The sequence below is a fragment of the Pelophylax lessonae genome (genome assembly GCF_965119305.1).
Source record: "Pelophylax lessonae genome assembly, chromosome: 1".
Lineage (NCBI taxonomy): Eukaryota > Metazoa > Chordata > Amphibia > Anura > Ranidae > Pelophylax > Pelophylax lessonae.
The window spans coordinates 497,653,762-497,676,900 of record NC_138768.1 but is presented as its reverse complement, the minus strand read 5'-3'; the positions used below and the strand labels follow the sequence as shown (position 1 = coordinate 497,676,900).

Sequence of the window (23,139 nt, the reverse complement as noted above, 5' to 3'; positions counted from 1 at the left end):
AGCACTCTCGGATGTACGCCATCCGGGCCTGGTGATTTGTTTGTGTTAAGTTTATCCAGTCTTTCCCTGATTTCCCCCTCTGTTAGCCATAGTGGCAAGTCCTGTGTATTACTACTAACCATACAGTCCTGGTCAGTGTACCCTTCCTTTTCCTGCGTAAAGAACTGACTAATATACTTGCACACATACATTGTGTGTGCTGAAGCGCCGCTGAATGTATGATATAACGAACTGAGACGCACAGATTGGGCTATTATTATACATTTGATTTTGCAAGTTTTACGTTTACAGTGGCAGCTAGTGCATTAAAAGGATGCACAGAGTGACATGTTTTACATGATTTTATCTACATGATTTTATTTACTATTTATTCATGATTTGAGTAGATATATTTATTTCTTTATACCTTACACTGATATATATATATATATATATATATATATATATATTTTAGCGCCGGGCGGGTGGTTGACGTTTTTTAGCATCAGTTACCTTTTACAAAGATATTGATCCGTTCAGATAATATGCTAGTAATGGAGGTGTTTTGTGTGTGTATGTGTGTGTTACTGGTAATCAAAGGGTTAAATTATCTTTCCAACCATGCAGCGGGGATCTGCGCTGTCCTGGACTGACGCTAACTAATGTCACCTGTGACAATCAGTGATCAGAAAAAAAACTGTACACTATAAAAAAGTGACACTGACAGGGCAATGAAGGGGTTAACTGGGGGTGATCAGGGGGTTAAATCTTTAATGGGGGGGATGGCGGGTACCCAAAACCTATTTGGGTCAGAAACTAACTGTTGCTAATGCTTAAGTCACAAAGCACACTATTACAGAAATCAGCAAAACCGCTATATACTGTATATAGTGTGCAATGTGTGCAAGGGGTGAAAGGGTTAACTAGCGGTGATCAGGGGGTTAAATCTTTATTGGGGGGTGGCGGGTACCCTAAACCTACTTGGGACAAACTCACTATGCGCTAACTGAAGTCAAAAGGCACACTATTACAGATACACAGAAAACCACTGTATACTGTATATAGTGTGCAATGTGACAGGGGGTGAAGGAGTTAACTGGGGGTGATCAGGGGGAATCAGGGTTTAAATTCTTTATTGGGGGGGGTGGCGTGTACCCCAAGCCTAAAACTAATGATCGTTAGCGCTAAATGACACAAGGCACACTATTACAGAAATATAGAAAACCGCTCTATACTGTATATAGTGTGCAATGTGACAGGGAGTGTAGAGGTTAACTGGGGGGGGGGGGTGATCTGGGGTTAAATGTGCCTATCTAGGTGTGTGGAAGTGTGCTTTGTGCAGTACTCACGTGTGGTCCTCTCTGCTCTCACGCTGGAATCCAAAAAAAATTTGGGAGGGAAAAGAGGGTAATTTCTGTGCATGTATTCACATTACACGGGCACATTTAGGTCTGGGATTGGTCAAGCCCGATCATCAGGTCAAGGCCAAAAATCATTGGTCTGGACCTGATGACTGATCGGTTCTGTACCGAATCAGACCATCGGCGGGTCCCCCGGGAGTGAGCGCCGTCTATTCACGTGATTTTGTAAATAGACAGTAAGCCGACGGCAAGTGGTTAAGTAAACTTCTAACACCTAGGCAACGCAAAAGTAGCGCATAATTTAAATGATAAAGTCCAAGAGTAAAAAGAAAATCTTCAAACCACACTTGGACTGCTATGATAAATGGTCTAACCCTAACATCAGGGAACAGAGGACGAGTAAGGCCCCTTTCACAGCAGCAGACCAATCGGGTCCGCCTGACTTTTTCAGGCGTTCTATCTGTAAGGGGCCGAATACCTATTAAGGGCATCAGCATATAAACCTCTCCATGTCAAAAGTTTTAGAACGCTTCCATTTTTTCAGGTTCTTTTGAAATTTACATAGTTTAACCACTTAAGCTCCAGAAGATTTTACCCCTTCATAGCCAGGCCATTTTTTGCCATTCCCACTGTACTACTTTAACTGGCAATTGCGTGGTCATGCAAATGTATTTGTATACGAATAAAATTTATATATTTTTTTAAAATGGAGCTCTTTTGGTGGGATTAGATCACGACTGAGTTTATTTTTTATTATATTACCTAAAAAAAGACTGAAAAGTTTTAAAAAAGCAATATTTTCTATTTTCTGTTATAAAACATTCCAAAAAAAAATTTCATAAATGTAGGCCAAAAAGTATTCCGCTACATGTCTTTGGTACAAAAAAAAAAATCCCAATAGGTGTATATTTAGTCTGTAGGAAAGGGTCTATGATCTAGGGTATAGATATTTGAAAATAGATCAAGCCTGATGTACTGACGGCCGATCTCATTTCTGGTAACTGGTAATTGCGCAGTCATTCAACACTGCACCCAAAATAAATGTATGTCCTTTCTTTACCACAAATAAAGCTTCCTTGTGGTGGTCTTTGATCACCACTGGGATTTGTATTTTTTGAGATATAAAAAGGAAAAAAAAATAAATAAATAATAAGCGTATATTTACTGGTTTGCGCAAAAGTTATAGCATCTACAAACTAGTATATACACTGGAATTTATGGAGCTTCTACTTTGCCTATCTCATTTCTTGAGGTGCTAAAATAGAAGGGCAGTACAAACCCCCTCCCAAATTACCCCTTTATGGAAAGTAAACACCCCAAAGAATTTACGGAGAGGCAAAAATAAATACTGGGGTTATGGCTGATAGCTTTTGATCTTTTGCTTTTCAAGGTAAAGGAGGAGTTTATTCAAGTTGATCAGGCAAGGATAACTGTCGTCCGTCAGGGTCCCATGATATTACATTTGAGTGGTAGATGGTAGATATTTACAATGCTCAACATGTTTCGCTTTTATATAAAGCTTCATCGGGAGCTTAAATCATGTATCGGTGTAATAGATGAACAAAGATCATTCAGACATGATGATACATATGAATAAATGTATCCAAATATTTAGCTGACCAATATTGATACACAGACAGTTTTCACACATATACACCACACATTGGAACAACATTACATATATACAATAATATGATGACTAGACTCAACTCACTTGAGGCTATGGGGGGGGGGGGTGCAATCTGGGGAACAGGAATGCCCAGGATGGAACCATATATGGGGAGACCATCCTGTATAAAGGAGTGGGTCAACCTACTATATACCTGAATATACACCACCAGGAAGATCACAACTTGGGTGTGAAAACATTCATACCTGTGTATTTGTTGTAATACCGTGGGACAGGTTAGTGAACCCACAACGTAGAATTAATGAGAAAGGTGCTGGAATTGCAGGTGGAGTCCAGGTACGCAACGGTTGTCTATGGATGTTTTCTTTGAAAAATAAGACTACTTTAAGGACCAGCTGGTTTGTAAATCCAGCCGTATCTGCATTAGAAGAACAGGTCATGGTAATAAGGTAATGTTCACTAAAGCAGGTCACCCAGGTGCAGGGAGGAATTTATAAAGAGAACTGAAAGAGTGGTAACCCTTAACCCCTTCTAGGGCAGGCAAGAGAGATGGTAAAGAGTCATGCATTATAAAGCTCATCATGCATAGGTAGAAACAATAGACCAAGCATAGTCTGCTTAGTAAGGAGGGTAAAAGTGAAACCAACCAACCTCCACAAGTTGAAAAAGGTACATGCATAGGATATATCTTTAAAATATATACCTGAAGGTTAATCTTTAATCCGCATATACATAATAAGGGCATAGGGGTATACGCAACCCTATGCCCTTATTATGTATATGCAGATTAAAGATTAACCTTCAGGTATATATTTTAAAGATATATCCTATGCATGTACCTTTTTCAACTTGTGGGGGTTGGTTGGTTTCACTTTTACCCTCCTTACTAAGCAGACTATGCTTGGTCTATTGTTTCTACCTATGCATGATGAGCTTTATAATGCATGACTCTTTACCATCTCTCTTGCCTGCCCTAGAAGGGGTTAAGGGTTACCACTCTGTCAGTTCTCTTTATAAATTGCTCCCTGCACCTGGGTGACCTGCTTTCAGTGAACATTACCTTATTACCATGACCTGTTCTTCTAATGCAGATAAGGCTGGATTTACAATCCAGCTGGTCCTTAAAAGTAGTATTTTTTCAAAGAAAACATCCATAGACAACCGTTACATACCTGGAATCCACCTGCAATTCCAGCACCTTTCTCGTTAATGCTACATTGTGGGTTCACTAACCTGTCCTACGGTATTACAACAAATACACAGGTATGAATGTTTTCACTCCCAAGTTGTGATCTTCCTGGTGGTGTATATTCAGGTATATAGTAGGTTGACCCACTCCTTTATACAGGATGGTCTCCCCACATGGTTCCATCCTGGGCATTCCTGTTCCCCAGATTGCACCACACCCCCCCCCCCCATAGCCTCAAGTGAGTTGAGACAGTCTAGTCATCATATTGTATATATGTAATGTTGTTCCAATGTGTGGTGTAAATGTTTGACAACTGTCTGTGTATCAATATTGGTCAGCTAAATATTTGGATACATTTATTCATATGTATCATCATCTCTGAATGATCTGTGTTCATCTTTTACACAGAAACATGATTTAAGCTCCCGATGAAGCTTTATAAAAAAACGAAACATGTTGAGCATTGTAAATATCTACCATCTACCACTCAAATGTAATATCATGGGACCCTGATGGATGACCGTTATCCTTCCTGTCACCGATCACAAGGCCCAATCTGTGATGTAGTAGGATATTACTTTTTACAACCTACTTATATATTCTGTGTATATTATCGTATGTACTGTTACTTGTTGTCCTCTTTGTATGAGGTATATGCACCCATATTGCTGATTTTAATAATTTAATAAATTGTGATTTTTTAACAAATTGTGCCTATAAAGTCCTTGCCTGATCAACTTGAATAAACTCATATTTGGGATGTGGCACATTCCTTACCTGTCAAACACCCCTTTTCCTTCGGCGATCAGAGTACTGCTATCTGAAGACGCCATATTCACTTGAAGGTAAAGGAGAGATTTGGGGTCTTTATGACCCCACAGCTCTCCATAAACAGAACTGGTCATACTTATTTGTTTAGTATGTTTACATTATTTGTAATAGGAATAAAAAGCGTTAAAAAAAAACGAAAAAAGGGACAGCGTAAAAAAAAAAAAAAAAAAAAAGCACTCCCATGCTTCCGTGCTTGTGCGTAGACATGAATATGTAAACAAAGTTCGCACTACACATGAGGTATTGCTGCGATTTTTAGAGAGAGCAATCATAGCACTAAACCCTCTAACTCTAAACAGGTAACCCAAAACCCTATGCCCATTTTTAGGTACTGTAGTTTGTCATAATTGCAAGAGTGTGCACAATTTTAAAGCGTGGCATGGTAGGTATCCATTTACCCATAAAATCATCTTTAATATTTTCACAAAAAATTGGGGGTATAGATTTTTTTTATTGTACATCACAGATTAGACTAAAATATTTACTATCTGGGTTATGTGCCACCTATAGGTGAATGAACACTGGCTAATCAAGAGGCAGGAAGTTTCCCTCTATTACCCTCCCATACAGGAAGTTCCCTTAGTTTTTTTCGCCAGTGTCTTGAAGGTGATGGTCCTGCCTGTTAAAGCTCTCTCGAGCCTTGGGGGAAGGATAAACTAGGTCTTGCCTGTAACGCAGGGAAAGACGCAAATCTTCTGGGAGCTGGACCCTGCGTATCGGAACCCTAGACAGTTATTTATCCAAGGTGTTTTTTTCAGCAGGGTGCTGTACAGGTCCAAGGGAGTGAACCCCAAGTTGCTGGGGAACCAGGTCCTTGAAGGGCAAGAGGAGACAGGGCCCACCATGAAGAGTGAAGACTGGAATCCTATCTGTGGACAGAATCCAGCGGCAGGACTGGCAAGTCAAGCTCTTTTTTTTTTTTTTTAAAAAGAAGAGGAAGAAATGGGGAAGAGAGTTAAAGGGCACGCATTTGTGTATTCGATACGGAAAAAACCTTTTCCACGCCTATGGGGGCTGTCCCAGCAGGCATAACCCCTATGGCTCTGCTATTTTCAGTTTGGTTGAAAGCAGTTAGAAAAAAAAAAAAAACATAACTCCGAAGTAGAGGGGCGGGTGCTGCGTCTGTCGAACTCCAGAGAAAAGGATTTTAAAGGTAAGTTCTCACAAAAACCCAGTTTTCTCTATCGTTGGATAGACGCAGCTCTTCCTTATTCATAGACTCATAGGGATGTCCCAAATCAGTATATCATGAGGGGTGGGAACAAGACAGAAAAAAAAAAACTGAATTTCCCAATGGCTAGAGTAGCCAACCAGGTAAAAGAGCTCAAACAAGAACTGGAACTCACCCGTAAACAATGAAACCCTCAAAGAGAAACAAACTGAATTTTCTTTTAAACTGCCGCCTGTCCGAGGGAGGGAAGACCTTCACCAAAGCAGAATCCCCTGTAAGGCATACTTGAGAGGAACCCAGCTCCGGAAAGAATCAGACGTCCCCCCCACCCCAGAAACGGGTGAGGGCGCCCCATTACGCAGACTTACACCTGGATACATGCCCTTAGGGGGGTTGAGGAAGAAGAGTACTCTTACTCCCAGTGAGGCCTTTGATCAACTCATCCAGAGAGGATCCAAACAGCCTCTCCCATGTGGAAGGAAGATCAGTCGAGGCCTTTTTGGAAGCCTGGTCAGCAGACCAGCTCTTGAGCCACACCATGCGCCTAATAGCAATCCCCACTGCCGACGCCCTGGCCACTAACGGGGCTATGTCCAGGGACGTATCACACATGAACACCAGGGTTTGAGCCAACTGGTACATCAGTTTCAGCACCGCAGGGGTGAACCATTCAGCTTCCAAGTTACTTTTAAGTAACTTGACCCATTCAGTAGAAGTCTGCGCTACCAGAACGTTCACAAAGGTAGACTAACATGTGACCTGTTACCACGTATAAATGGCGGGACAAGTATTTCACCCGTTTAACCAAGGAATCCACTAAAGTTGGAGACTGTTCCACCATATTACTCACGATACCACGGTACAAGGTGGGCGCCACTCCGAAACAGATCACCTACCACCTGGGATGTGGGTGCTATTAGCCAAGGGGGAAGCTGCTACTCAGGGCGTTCCAGGTCATTTGCGTCCCGGCGAGACAAACCACCCGCAGGCTCATCCCTGTCCATCTGGGCACTGTCGTGGCCAGGCTGGGAGACCCTTAAGGATCTAGGTTATCCAGTGAGAATACCAGCCAGCTGTTGCTTGTAGTTCCTCTGGATCTTGGTCCTCAGGAACTAACCAGTTAAAAAAATAAAAGTCACAAACTTTCCCTGTTACAGCTAAGACCGAAGTCCCAGCAGAGAGCTAGGTTCTATCCCTGACACTAGGCAGAACAAAAGTGTTTGAGAAAAGCAGAGCCTGAGGGGTTATGCCTGCTGGGACAGCCCCTATAGGAGTGGACACGTTTTTTTCCACCTAGTGTCTATCCCTAGGAGGGGCATTACCCTATGAGTCTATGAATAAGGAAGAGCTGCGTCTGTCAAACGATAGAGAAAGAAATTTATACCATTTTGGAATAAGGCTGCAACAACAAAATGTGGAATCCCTGTGAACACTTTCCAGGTGCACTGTATGTTTAAATACCAATAATGGAAGTATCAATAAAGTGCTCACATTGCAGCTACTTGAACTGCCCTCATGTAATAATTCAAAGGGGAAAAAAGACATAGAAATGCCGTAAAATGTTATGAGCTGGCAATTTAATGCACAGTACTTGCTGACCAGAGGATAAATGAATCCAGAGCTCAAAGTCAATGATTCAGCTGTTCTGCCTTTGCTGCACAACAGGAAACATTATGGTGTCAAGTCATCAAAATTGTACATTCTTTGTCATGCAGTCTGATTTGCTTTACACAATTTAGATAGAGATTTGGATATTTGTTAAGCAATCTTTTCATGTTTGCAATACCGTATCATAGGGTTTGTGGACAAGTCCTGACAAAACTGACAATTATGGATTTTATTTAGCATCTGCAAATATATGGTTGGAGATGCGTGTATTTTGAGATTTTTATTTTTCTTTAAATGTGCTGCATGCTCAAAAGGTTTTTATTTCCATACCCCTCTTTAGCATTGTTCCTCTTTCCCTAATGTTTGGGTGGGACCATTTGATGTGGTTTTATTTATTTTTTTTCCTTTCATGATGGCAATAGTTGGTTGCCTCTTTTATATTTTGCGTTTTTTTATATAGCAATTGATATATCAATATATTTTTTGTGGTTGATTTTTGGAGTACAATCCGAGATACCCATTAGTGAAAATTACACATAAAAACAAAATCAGCTTATCTAGAAATAAAGGCATCTGAAAAATATATGCAAAGCTTGACTTTTCCTGTGAAAATAAGGTAAAAGTTTATAGGCATCTTCGCATTCTTTTATCTTTGGGTTTACGGGTTTGCGAGGTGTGGGATCCCTCCAAGACAGATATCTGTCTTGGAGGGATCCCACACCTCGCATAGGACTGCCGGTCTCCCTATCCCAATTTTCCTGTGGACATTACCTCTCATCATTCCAACCAGAGACTTCACATCTAATCTTGCCCTGGACGATTGCTTTCCTTGGCACCACATTTATGCACAGGTATAAAGAGAAAAAAAGAAAAGGAGAAGTCAATGGGCTCCATTCCCTAAAGCAGATCGCATGCGGTATGTAGGTGTCCGGACACAGTTTCCCTAAATATCGCCTGAAATTGTCAATTCACTACGCAAAATCAGCTACGGAAGTCAGCTGGAACGCAGTACGGTAGCTACCGCTCTCCACGCTACAGACTTCACGTTAGCGGGCGCGGCTCTTATTTTACTGAACTTTGTGTGTAACTTTTATTATCAACTTGAAAAATAAACCTTTTTAAAACGGTACTACACCATCTGGAGCTGTTTATTTTTCCCTAACCGGACCTTGAGGACATCGCCTGCCTAGGAAGGGATCTCGGTCGGTGGGGGATAAGCCCAGCAGGTAGCGCATCTGAGGCCAGGAGGGCCATCAAGCTTTATTGGTCTTTGTGCCGTAAGGTAACTTGGACCCACTATTTCTGGTAATCTCACATCTTATCTTAAAGTCACTTGACCGGCTATTGGACCATTGGAGGATCCAGCACTGAGCACCTGCACTTTTCCTTGAACTGAAGTGTAATCAGCTTTCACCAAGTCACTTATGAACTTTTATTGGACTTTATTTTGGCACTATTATGCACTTTTATGACACATATTTGATTTATTATATGTTATTTATTGGGTATACTATTTATGAATTTTATTGTTCTTTTAATGTATATTTATTAGTGACATTTTAGCTATATAAATATTTATTGTCTTAGAACATAACATCTTAATATCCCCAGTTCCTACTAGCAAGCGCTATTTAATCTCAATCATCCTTGGGGTTTATATACTCATTCATACCTTCCTCTTCATGTTCAGCTTTCTACCAAAGCCTGAAGGTTTTGTACCAATATTGATTAGTAGGTGGAAGTGTTCATAATTCCCTAAGGCCCCTGTTCCATCTGAAGAAAAACAGCCCCAAAGCATGATGCTGCCACAACTATACTTTACTGTGGGTATGGTGTTCTTTTGGTGATGTGCAGTGTTTTTGCCCCAAACATATCTTTTGGAATTATGGCTAAAAAGTTCAACCTTGCTTCCATCAGACCACAACATTTTCCCACATGCTTTTGGGAGACTTCAGATGGGCTTTTTAGCCAGGCTTGGAGGTTTTTCCTTGTTAAAAAAAAAATTAATAAAAAAAAAAAGGCTTCCATCTTGCCACTACACCATAGCCCAAACATACGAAGAACAGAGGGTAAGCATTCTAGCTGTATTATGTAAGAGGCCAGAGTAACATCTCTACGGCCTTGAGGTATACTACTCATCTGGTGCACAGTTAGTTTGTTGGCATGGAGCCATTTTGATGCATCAACTGGTGACTTAAGAAGCGAGTTTGCCTTTTTGTCATGATACCATGTTATCACCGGCTAAACTTTGGATAGGTGACTTGAAGCTGCTGAAGTCTCTTTATAACATCTGCAAAGCGGGCTCAGCTGCGTTTCACTTCAGTTGAAAAACCTTGGTAGGATATTTTGGCCCCATTATACTTCATGTTTGCTGTTGCATGGCCTGACTAAGAACAATTTACTTATCCTTGTAGTTCAGCAAACAGGCCAAGAGAGAGTATGTGGTGGACTACCTGGAGGGAGGGGCCTGAGAGGCACATGGTGCGCTCACTTAAATGAATACAAGGGAGTGAAGACTTCTTTGCCGAATACCTCCAGGAGCTAATGCTCCACAAATTCTGTGGGGTCCCTGCCCTCCACTTTTTCAGGGAGCCCCACAATGTGGGCGTTATTGCACCTTAGGCGGTTCTCAATAGCTTTGGCCCTCAGCTTTGTGGCTTTAGTTAGCCTTGTTGTAAATTGAGTAACTGATGAGTGGAGTAAGCTGCTCTTCCACCTTAGTCTACTCTCAACTGCAGGGACACGCTCTGTAATCTTTTGTATGGCCTGGCGTACGAAACGTAATTCCTCGTTTAGGTCCCCAAAACTATCTTTTAGAGTGTTCACCGATGCTGTACATTTTTGCACCGCTCTCAGGATGTCAGTTAACGTTGGCTGCTCGCCCTCCTCTTCCCCTTCTTCAGTGACTGATCAGAACAGACTGAGGTGCCTTGTGTAGGCTGCTCATCGGGCTCAGGGTGGATTATAGCTGGAGTGGCCTCCAGATGTCCTTCGGTGCCTACTCAGTTCTGGTCAATTAGTTTCTAAACATAGGACAAAATATCTTTAACCTTCCTAGCGGTATTCCCGAGCGTGGCTCGGGGTTAAATTTCAGAGCCAAAAGCAGTAACCCCGAGCCACACTCGGGGTACCGCCAGAAGCATCGCTGGATCCTGTAAAAGTTGGTTTGGGCTGCTCATTCACAAGAATTACATGCAAAATAATGGTACCGCTTTCAGCACCTAAAATCCAAAAGAATCATACCGCCAGGGAGGTTAAGGGGATCTTTCCCTTGCGCCTTTGGGGTCTTGGGCTGGGTAGTCCCTGTGTCCTTTTCTGCGCCTTGTTGACTGCGATGAGGAAGGGCCGCCATAGAGCCATTTTGGGATTCAGAGCAAGCCCCATTGTCCTTGTTCTTGTGGGTCAACATGCCAACCAATCCAAGGTTCGTGCGCTTCCGCTTGGGCAGTGTGAGGCGCCGGTGAGTCTGGAGCCAAAAATAGTGTCTGTCTAGCTGGGAGCAGGATCCATGCAGGATCGAGGTTGGGAGCTCTGTGAAATGCAACAGCTCACAAGCTGTTCTTGGCTACGCCCCCTCTAATTGGAAATTTTTATTTGGCAAAGAAAAAAGTGCATCGCTAAAATTTAGTAAAAATAAAGTGCATGTATAGTACATATGCATATATAGTGCAAATAAACTGCAGCATAACCTACAGATATAGATCAGAGATTGCATCCACCAATGAATGATGGAGAAATAATTTTATAGTTTGTACACTATGGGAATGGATAAACAGTTACTCCATAGCATCTCATGCCTGTGCTTTAGCCGAAAGACTGCTACAGCGTGGACCTAAATTGCCAGGATGGCATCCATTTACGTCCTCCCGTGCATAAGCTGCCTGCGCAGTTCGCTCTGTACACAGCGAGTCACGGTCCCTGCCCCTTACTATGTGATCAGCTGTCAGCCAATGACAGTTGATCACGTGATGTTAACAGCAGCCAGCGATCAGTTTTGTTTTCTCCTCACGCAGATCGCTGGCTGCTGTCAGAGGGACATCGGTCCCGAAGAAGAAAAGCAACTGTGCCCACAAGTGCCACCTACAAGTGCAGGTCAGTGCCACCCATCAGTGCCACCTATCAGTGCCCAATCATCAGTGATGCCTATTAGCGTTACCCATCATTGCCCATGAATGCCACCCCACCAGTGCAGCCTCATCAGTGCACATCAATGAAGGAGAAAAATTACCTGTTTGCAAAATTAAACTAAATTTTTTTTTTTTTTCTAAAAATTTTCAATCATTTTTGTTCGGAAAAAATAAAAACCCAAGCAGTGATCAAATACCACCAAAAGAAAGCTCTTTGAAAAGAAAATGCTAAAAATGTAATTTGGGTATAGGGTTGCATGACTGCGCAATTATCAAAGTGCAACAGCGCTGAAAGCTGAGAATTGGCAAGGGCAGGAAGGGGGATTAGGTGCCCAGTAGGGCAAGTGGTTGAATCTAGAGGGAGATCTGAACTCGGGCACCTCAAATAGATTTTACTCCATTTGCCACATAGAGGAACCCCCATCACCATCTAAATATCTATGCCCTGACGCCTTGTAATTTAAAATACATATTAGTGTAATGCACAACCCAATTGCTGTCAGCTATCATTAAAAAAAAAATGCGTTTTTGACTAACAATTTTTGTTTTATCATTTTATCGTATGTTTGTTTTTTATTACTTTTTTATTTTATTACTATTTTTAGCATCAACGGCTGCACCTACATCTAGCACTTCAATAAAAAAAAAAAAAAAATTGGTTGAACTGGATGGACTTTTTTCCAACCAGACTAACTATGTAACTATATGAAAACTACACCCTTGGTGTGACATTAACAATTGGTACATAAAAGTTGCATTAGGAGAATTCCTCTAGAAAATAAAAATACTTACTGACATGGGTAAATAAACTGAATAGTCAAAACTGCAAGTCCATTGGCCAGTTTGTCAGTAAAACTCATAGCGCCATACACAAAAGCTGCACTGACCTGCAAAGCAAGAAATATAGATCGTTTCTTCGGATGTAGAAATCATTATTCTAACAAAGAAAGAAAAAAGTATATCTAAACACCAATAATTATCTTGTTGCCAATCTTGTGTCCCTGTAACTTCCTAAGGACTAAACTGAACAGCATTTTCAGCTATCTTCTGTAAACTACTAAGCAACACCCCTCTGTGTAAAGCAAATAATTGACAGGGTAGATGCTTGTGGTCCAAATAAAGAGAACAACCTAGGGTCACCATGAACAGAAAGCTAAGATTTTTGTAAGATCTTACTGTAAAGTCTTTTTCTCTGAAGTCCATCGACGGACACAGCCTCATCATCAGCTGAATGGCTTATCTTGCACCCTGCAGGAGTAGTCTAGGCAGTAAAAAATTGACATGTACACGCCCACGAGGCTGTCCCCGCAGGCATAACCCACCCACACTCAGAAAACCAGTTTAGTTGCAAGCAGTGAAGAAAACAACATCCCCAAATTAGAGGCACGGGTGCTGCGTCTGTCGATTGACTTCAGAGAAAAATATTTTATGGTAAGATCTCACAAAAATCTTATTTTCTCTATCGTCCATCGACAGACCCAGCCTCATCTTCATCAACTGAATGGGACGTCCCAAAGCAGTGTAGGCATGAGGGGAGGGAAGAACACAACCAGAAAGTAACAAATTCCAAAAGGCTAAACTTAGCCAGCTGGGTAACCTGAAGCTCAGCCAAACAACAGGAGCTCACCCAGGTAAAATACCTCTAAAGAGAAACAAAACATTCTCTTACGAAACAGCAGCCTGCAAAACCTTGCGGTCAAAAGAGGCATCCGAAGATGACAATCTACCATGTAGAATTTAGTCAAAGTATGCACAGACTACCAAGTCGCTGCCTTACAAACTTGTAAAACAGAGGCCTGATGGCGAAAAGTCCAAGAGGCACTCCGCGCTCTAGTAGAATGCCGAATCCATCTCAAAATGGTTGCAGCAGACGCAGCCAAACCTTTGTGAGGACTGTCCGTAAGAACAAAGAGTCTGATTTTCTTAAGGACTCAATAACCGTCAGAAACTCATCGCCCGGACCACATCCAAGGAATGCAAGGCAATTTCCTTGGGATGCTTAGGCTTAGGACATAAGGAAGGGGAAACACAATGTCTTCATTAAGGTGAATGAAAATCTGACACCACCTTCGGGAGGAGAAAAGGCAGATTAGGTCGGAGGACCACTTTATCCCTCTGGACCACCAAATAAAGTGAACTACAGGACAGCATCACCAACTCAGATACTCTATGAGCAGAAGTAATAGCCACTAAGAAGGCAAACTTCTGCGACAAGAAAAGCAGAGAAATCTCCCCAACTTAAAGGGAGGCTTTTGAAGAACAGACAAAACCAGATTGAGATCTCACGGTGGTAACGAGGATCTCCTTGGAGGAGCCAGATGACGCACCCCTTGAATAAAAGTGCGAATCAAGCCATTTGTAGCTAACGGTCGTTGGAAGTAAATGGCCAAGGCAGACATCTGACCCTTGATAGTGCCCAACGCTAATTGCTGCTCAACCTCTTTGTAAAAAAGCCAAAACCCTAGCTATAGAAAAGCGATGGTGCAGCTGCAGCTATTCACACCATGAAATTTACGATTTCCACGTACGATGTTAGATCTTACTAGATGTAAATTTCCTGGCCTTCAAAAGGGTAGGAAACATTAGGTCAGAAAGACCTCTATCCCTCAACACCTTGCTTTCAACAGCCAGGCCGTTAAAGCCAGCGACCGTAAAGCAGGATGGAAGATCAGCCCTTGAGACAGATCTTCCTGTAGAGGAAGTGGCCATGGAGGATCCACAACCAGTTTTACGTACCAAGACCGCCGAGGCCAGTCTGGTGCCACCAGAACGACCGGAATGCCTTCCCCTGCCACCGGGCGAAGAAACCTCATCAGGAGTACGAGCAGAAGAAAGGCATAAATAAGGAAATATCAGTTCCAAGGAGCCACCAGAGCATCTGTGGCGTCGGCCAGAGGATTTCAAGACTTGGGCCACAAACCGCTGAACTTTCCTGTTGAGGCGAGATGCAAACAGATCCACCTCAGGTGTCCCCCACCGGGCACACAAGAGGTGAAACACTTCTGGATGAAGGGACCATTCCCCTTGAGCCAACACCTGACGACTCAGGTAATCTTATTGCCAATTTTCCACACCCGGGATATGGACTGCAGAGAGTCGGAACATTGGCTTCCGCCCAAACCAGAATCTCTGCCACCTCCCTGGCCGCCAGGGCACTCTTGGTGCCCCCTTGATGATTGATGTAAGCCACAGCCGTGGCATTGTTCGACTGTATCCAAACCAGAGAGGCGCAAAGCCGACTCGTCCAATGGAGCAGGCAGAGCCTGATCACCCTCAGCTTCAGAATATTGATCGGCAAGGGGGACTACTCTGCTGCCCAAGTCCCCTGGGCACAAAGTTTCCCCAGCACTCCACCCCAGCCCGACAGGCTGGCGTCCGTGGTCACCACCGTCCAGAACAATGGTAGGAATGATTTGCCCTGGCACAGAAAAGGTGACTGGATCCATCAGGACAGACTTGATTCGTGAGATGGCTCAGACGAATCTTCTGGTCCAATGACCGAGGATCCCTGTTCCACTTTGCCAGAATCTCATTCTGCAAAAGGTCTCGAGTGAGACTGAGCAAACGGGACTGCTTCGAAGGTTGACACCATCAGGCCCAGGGCCCTCATGCAAGTCCGCAAGGAAGTCTGATCAGTTTCCATCAGCAACCTACTTAACCTTTGCAGCTTCTGAAGCTTGTCTAAGGCAAGAAAGACCCTCGCCACAACAGAGTTGAGAGTCATCCCCAGAAAAGTGACCCGTACGGATGGCGTCAGAGCAGATTTCTGGAAATGGATCGTCTACCCGAATTCCTGAAGGGTCTGAACTGTAATAGAGAGGTTGCCCAACAGATCCGAATAGGAAACTGCTCGCAACAGAAGATCGCCCAGATATCCCGCAATCTAGATACCTTGCTGATGTAACAAAGCCAGCACCGGGGCCAGAACCTTGATGAAAACTCTGGAAGCGGAGGCGAGACCAAAGGGTAACACCACAAATTGAAAATGCTCCTCTGCCACCGCAAAGCGGAGGAATCTTTGATGTCCCTCGAATATGGGGATGTGGAGATACGCATCCTTGATATCGATGGAGGCCATAAAATTGCCCTGGTTCAATGATGCCACCACTGGCCGAATGGACTCGATTTGAAACTTCTGCACCCGCACAAAGCGGATCAGTGCCTTGAGATCCTGGATGGGATGCACCTGCCCTCCTTTCTGGGTACCGCAAGCAGGTTTGAATAGAAACCTTGAGAGCATTCCTGTGGTGGAACCGGCACGATCACCTTTTGAGCCAGGAGATCCTGCACAGCTTCCCGAAGACCCTTCAAACACTCTGGAGACAGGTGAAGATTTGCCTGAAAAAAAAAAACTGTCCCCCGGGAACACACCAGCTCGCGAACCCAATTTTCCTGAATGAAGGAAGTTCAGGGTTCCTGGAAGCAGCGCAGATGTCCCCCCACCCCTGAGATGGGTGAGGGCGCCCCCTTGATGCTAAGGAGAACTGGTCCACAGTACCGAACTGATGACTTTGGGCTTGCTCCAATGCTTTTTAGCCCTGAACGGCTTAGCCTTTTCTTGCACCCCGGAGGCATGAAAAAAACATCTGTGAGCAGTAAAGGACCCCGCTTAGTACAGGGTGTTTTACCTTTGGAGGATTGAAGAAGAGTACTCTTCCCACCAGTCAGACCTTTGATAAACTAATCCAAGGTGTCACCAAACGTTCTCCCAGAAAAGGGAGATCTGTCAGGGCTTTTTTGGAAGCTTGGTCAGCTAACCAGTCAAACCATGCGTCGTAGAGCAATTCCCACAACCTAGACCAGGGATCCTCAAACTACGGCCCTCCAGCTGTTGCGGAACTACACATCCCATGAGGCATTGTAAAACTGACATTCACAGACATGACTAGGCATGATGGGAAATGTAGTTCCTGAACAACTGGAGGGCCATAGTTTGAAGACCCCTGACCTAGACCCTGGCCACCAGAGGAAGCCGCATCCATGGACGCATCACACAGGAACACCAGGGCCTGGGCCACCTGGTCTAAAAGTTCCAGCTGTTCCAGAGGATCTATTTCAGGTTCCAAGGACCCCTTCAGGGCCCTAATCCATTCCATAACCGTCTGTGTAACTAAAACATACACAAAGACAGGGGAATCTTCCACAGGCACAATAGTAGATTTATTCAACCTGGAAACAGGGTGGTCCACTTTAGGTGGCACCGTCCCAACGGTTGGAAACCGTATCAGCAAAAGGATACCAGAGTTTAAAGCGTTTTGGCACAACTAGCATGTGCTTAACGCGCCGCCACTGATCATTCACAATATCATAAAAGGTGTCTCGGGACAAGGGAAAACCTTGCCAGATTTGAGTCTTGCGGGAGCCAAAAGCCACCCGCATCCCTTCCGGCGTGGGCTCATCAGGCAATTTCAAAGTTTCCTGCACTGAAATAATCAGGGCTTCCACCAAAGCACGTTCCCGCGCTGCAGCTGACGAAGACAGGTCCTCGTCACCATCTGACTGAGGACAGCGACCCTTCAGGTGGGGGGGGGGATCCGGGGAACCAACATCAGCATCTGAATCAGAGGGCACTAAATATGGAGAAAGCAGCAGGTGTATCCGGCTAACCTTTTTCATGACAAAATAAACTTTGGTTGCCAGGCTTTCCAGAGCTGCTGAAATAGCGGCCAACAACTGCGATCCGGACTGTCCGGGAGTCGGACAGAGTACCGTCGCTTTCAGAAGCGCCGATCGCGGTTCCCACCACCAATCACAGCGGTCTGCAGAGTCCCCCTTTAAAATACACTAACAGCAGAGTGTGCAGGGATATGCCCGCAAAGACCCCAGTACTGTACCACCGCCAGAGAAACCCTCCTGATCGTCCTCAAAACACGTAGAAAGACAGGAAATGACCTCAGCCAGCAGCAGGAAGCGGAAGCACAGGAAGCAATCACGCCTGGATGTAAAAGGTCACACTGCTTAGTGCAGTACAGAGGACCACACAAAAATGGTTGCCAATACATTACACCAGGAAGCGCAGGGAAAATGGCTGCCCCATACAAGTTAATGGGAATAAGCTGAACACTGCCCACACTTAAGATGGCGGCGACCACAGTGAGCCATGCGGCCAGGGACAAACACGAGGCCTACAGGATCCACAAGGTACGACGCTACCCCCTCAGTCACATGGCCCCCCGTGGGGACAGGAGAGGGAGACAGGCACAAAGGTCGGGTAGAGGGCAGGCCAGGGGGATCTTTTAGGAGGTACAGGTCTATCATCCCCAGGAGAGGGCCCACATTCCTCCAAGGCCACCAGGGGCAGGGAGGGGGGGTCACATTTACTCACCATACCATGGACATTTTTTTACTGCCTAGACTACTCCTGCAGGGGGCAGCATAACCATTCAGCTGATGAAGATGAGGCTGCGTCTGTCGATGGACGATAGAAAAATTATTGGTAGAATCACCCAAAAAAAAAATGTATATATTATATATACACACACACACACACACACACACATATATACACACACATATATACACATATATATATATATACATACACACACATATATATATACATACACATATACAGTGGGTACGGAAAGTATTCAGACCCCCTTACATTTTTCACTCTTTGTTATATTGCAGCCATTTGCTAAAATCATTTAAGTTCATTCTTCTTCCTCATGAATGTACACATAGCACCCCATACTGACAGAAAAACACAGAATTCTTGACATTGTTGCAGATTTATTAAAAAAGAAAAACTGAAATATCACATGGTCCTAAGTATTCAGACCCTTTGCTCAGTATTTAGTAGAAGCCCCCTTTTGATCTAATACAGCCAGGAGTCTTTTTGGGAAAGATGCAACAAGTCTTTCACACCTGGATTTGGGGATCCTCTGCCATTCCTCCTTGCAGATCCTCTCCAGTTCTGTCAGGTTGGATGGTAAACGTTGGTGGACAGCCATTTTTAGGTCTCTCCAGAGATGCTCAATTGGGTTTAAGTCAGGGCTCTGGCTGGGCCATTCAAGAACAGTCACGGAGTTGTTGTGAAGCCACTCCGTTATTTTAGCTGTGTGCTTAGGGTCATTGTCTTGTTGGAAGGTAAACCTTCGGCCCAGTCTGAGGGCCAGAGCACTCTGGAGAAGGTTTTTGTCCAGGATATCCCTGTACTTGGCTGCATTCATCTTTCCCTCGATTGCAACCAGTCGTCCTGTCCCTGCAGCTGAAAAACACCCCCACAGCATGATGCTGCCACCACCATGCTTCAATGTTGGGACTGTATTGGACAGGTGATGAGCAGTGCCTGGTTTTCTCCACACATACCGCTTAGAATTAAGGCCAAAAAGTTCTATTTTGGTCTCATCAGACCAGAGAATCTTATTTCTCACCATCTTGGAGTCCTTCAGGTGTTTTTTAGCAAACTCCATGCGGGCTTTCATGTGTCTTACACTGAGGAGAGGCTTCCGCCGGGCGGAGGGCTGCAGTGATGGTTGACTTTCTACAACTTTCTCCCATCTCCTGACTGCATCTCTGGAGCTCAGCCACAGTGATCTTTGGGTTCTTCTTTACCTCTCTCACCAAGGCTCTTCTCCCCCGATAGCTCAGTTTGGCCGGACGGCCAGCTCTAGGAAGGGTTCTGGTCGTCCCAAACGTCTTCCATTTGAGGATTACGGAGGCCACTGTGCTCTTAGGAACCTTAAGTGCAGGAGAAATCTTTTTGTAACCTTGGCCAGATCTGTGCCTTGCCACAATTCTGTCTCTGAGCTCTTTTAGGCAGTTCCTTTGACCTCATGATTCTCATTTGCTCTGACATGCATTGTGATCTGGCAGGTCTTATATAGACAGGTGTGTGGCTTTCCTAATCAAGTCCAATCAGTATAATCAAACACAGCTGGACTCAAATGAAGGTGTAGAACCATCTCAAGGATGATCAGAAGAAATGGAAAGCACCTGAGTTAAATATATGAGTGTCACAGCAAAGGGTCTGAATACTTAGGACCATGTGATATTTCAGTTTTTCTTTTTTAATAAATCTGCAACAATGTCAACAATTCTGTGTTTTTCTGTCAGTATGGGGTGCTATGTGTACATTCATGAGGAAGAAGAATGAACTTAAATGATTTTAGCAAATGGCTGCAATATAACAAAGAGTGAAAAATTTAAGGGGGTCTGAATACTTTCCGTACCCACTGTGTATATATATATAGATATATAGATATATATATATATACACACACACACACACACACACACATATACATATACATATACATATACATATACATATACATATACATATATATATATATATAAATTCCATTCCACCCCAGCAGGAAACCAGGTCCTAACTCCTGACTAGGCAGGAAAAAACTCAAGTCCTACTATAGCAGGAAGTGGGAAGTATACCCCCTAGGACGGCCCTAGGGGAGTGAAGTTTTGTTTCCACCTAGTCCTACTCCTATGGAAAGCAGCATAACCCCAGAGTCAAAGAAAATATGAAGCTGTCCGTCAATGAACGAAAGAAATACCGACTGCACAGATGTTAACTAAATATAACATTTAAACTCATCACATGAAAAGACTATTAGACCCTATTCACACTAGCGCAACTTGTCAGGCGACTTGGTCGCCTGACAAGTCGCGGTGGGTCGTCTGCCATTGATTAGCACAGGACCCGTTCTAATAGGAGCGACCTGGAGGCGACTTGCATTGACTTCAATGATATGAAGTCCGTGCATGTCGCGCCGAGGTCGCTGTGCACCGCGACTTCACAGGTCACCCCAGCAAGTCGCGTCGCCCCTGTCTGAACGGGGTCTTAAAAGAAGAGGAAACAAAGTTGTCTGCAATGTCCATAGAAATTAAAATTCAAAAGTAATTAATGTCAATATTTACTGTGACCTGTTACAATGTTTTAGGTGGCATTTAAAGTAGAAGTGAAAGCATATCCCTGTGTCCCAGAACATGGGGTGTGGACTTATCCTGCTAACAATCCAAAGAGCTAGTAAGTGTAAAGAGGAAAGGATCGCCTCCACTCTTAACCAGCCCAGGTAAATAAACTATAAGGAGCAGCCTACATCATACCAAACACCCTCATGCATTTCGCCCTTCCCACCGGGGCTTAGTTATATGACTGGTCAGGAGTAGCAGTGATCCTTTCCCCTTTACATACATACCTGGGTAAGCACATTGTAAAGGGAGGAGAGGACTTGGGTTTCTCTCTCGCTTGCCTTTACCTCACCTGTACCGTTGCGCTCACCCAGAATGTCTTTTAGCGATATTGGTCCTGCATAGATTATACATGCAATATACAAAAATATTAATATCTGCTAATGTTTATTAAGGTGGAACTGCACTGCTTCTGATCACCACAAACCAAAAATGCTATTTAATTCATTTGCATTATTCAGAGCAATCTCCCCCATCCATCCATGTTGCCAATCCTTTTTTATTGCTGAGAAATCATTTGGAAAGCGGGGGGAAATTGCTTGGTGCCTCGGGCCAAGAAGTGGAGTGGGACTTTTACGGGCAAGTGAGTTTACACACAATTTATAAAAGATAATCAAAAATATTTATGTACAATGTTAGGATACAATTATTTGTACTTCTATCCAGTGCATAGGTGTTTGGGTTATAGACCCAAAGTGTGTTTAGAGGAAGGTAAAGTTTTGGAAAATATCCGTGACATAGGTGAAAAGGGTGACTTTTGTTTTTGGACGTTGTTCTCTGTTTTTTCCAGGCTTGTTGCTTGGAAAAATCTGTTCACAGAGATCCAACTATAGGTCCAAAGCGTGTTTGTCCAACGCGTTTCGGCTACTGGGTAGCCTTTTTCAAGGATTATGTGGTTATCACCAATTCTGTGGAAATAGTGATAAATATTTTTATCCTTTATGTATATTTATTAGTATATTTATTGTTTATTTATTGGTATATACATACTTTCTCTGTCTATTCTTGCGAGCCTCTTTGTGTCTGGACAAGTTCGCAGCAGGAACCACTATGGTGCAGCCTGAGGAATATATATATGTATACATTATGTATAACGTATTTAGTAAGCTTCTAGGTTTGTATACGTTTGAATTATGTGTCTGACAACTTACTATATGGTTGTCTTCCAATGTTCTTACGGTTATTGAGTGCAGGGATTGGTATCCTATTCTTTTGCTGAATGGATCTAAGGATACATGTATATAATATCATATCAATGATTGTGTCGGGTATAGGAGTAGGTTTTAGTTGGTTTCTAAGGTGAGGTACTTACAATCAAAGTAGCCTGTTTCACCTTAATATGGATATTCTGGATGTTTTTTTCTTTTTTTTTTTCTTTGGTATAAGGTACTGAAAAATATTCCCAGATCTTTTGTAAGAATACTTGTGTATATATATACGTATTTGTACATGCATTTATACAGGCATAAGCATATAGGCTTACTCTTATGTAGTAGATACGTAATCAAGGGGCGAAAAAGCCTTTGTTCTCCCGCACAATCATTGAAAAAATAGTCATAGGTATTCAGTCTTGATAGACTTTCTGTTATAAATAGAGTACATAAGGTCCAGTGAGCTTGTAAGTGCAAGTTTATTTGTGGGTGACTTGTGATATTTACAGTGGATGGTGTATCATCCTTTGGAAAACTTACTGTTTTAGGTGGTTTGTTCCTCGTGCTGCCGTTCTGTCTTCTCCAGTCCCTTCAGTGTGAAGGAGTAGTGGAGAGACGCTGGTTCCCCGGCCTTATAAAGCCTGTCGCGCAGGCGCCGTAGGTCCCGCACGTACTAGGCTTCTTACGCAATAGACGCGATCTCCGGTTACTGCGCATGCGCCCGAGGGAACCAGCCGGGGAACCAGCGTCTCTCCACTACTCCTTCACACTGAAGGGACTGGAGAAGACAGAACGGCAGCACGAGGAACAAACCACCTAAAACAGTAAGTTTTCCAAAGGATGATACACCATCCACTGTAAATATCACAAGTCACCCACAAATAAACTTGCACTTACAAGCTCACTGGACCTTATGTACTCTATTTATAACAGAAAGTCTATCAAGACTGAATACCTATGACTATTTTTTCAATGATTGTGCGGGAGGACAAAGGCTTTTTCGCCCCTTGATTACGTATCTACTACATAAGAGTAAGCCTATATGCTTATGCCTGTATATATGCATGTACAAATACGTATATATATATGCACAAGTATTCTTACAAAAGATCTGGGAATATTTTTCAGTACCTTATACCAAAGAAAAAAGAAAAAACA

General features: G+C 43.4%; 1 protein-coding gene across 2 annotated transcripts in view; it reads right to left on the bottom strand.

Moving 5' to 3' along the window:
* Positions 1–23,139, bottom strand: part of MFSD12 (major facilitator superfamily domain containing 12) — a 388,387-nt gene that overhangs the window by 108,788 nt on the left and 256,460 nt on the right. For both annotated transcript variants that reach the window (XM_082275559.1, XM_082275560.1), the window contains exon 8: positions 12,689–12,783. In XM_082275559.1, the coding sequence (XP_082131685.1) occupies positions 12,689–12,783 (95 nt within the window). The remainder of the gene's footprint in view (positions 1–12,688; positions 12,784–23,139) is intronic.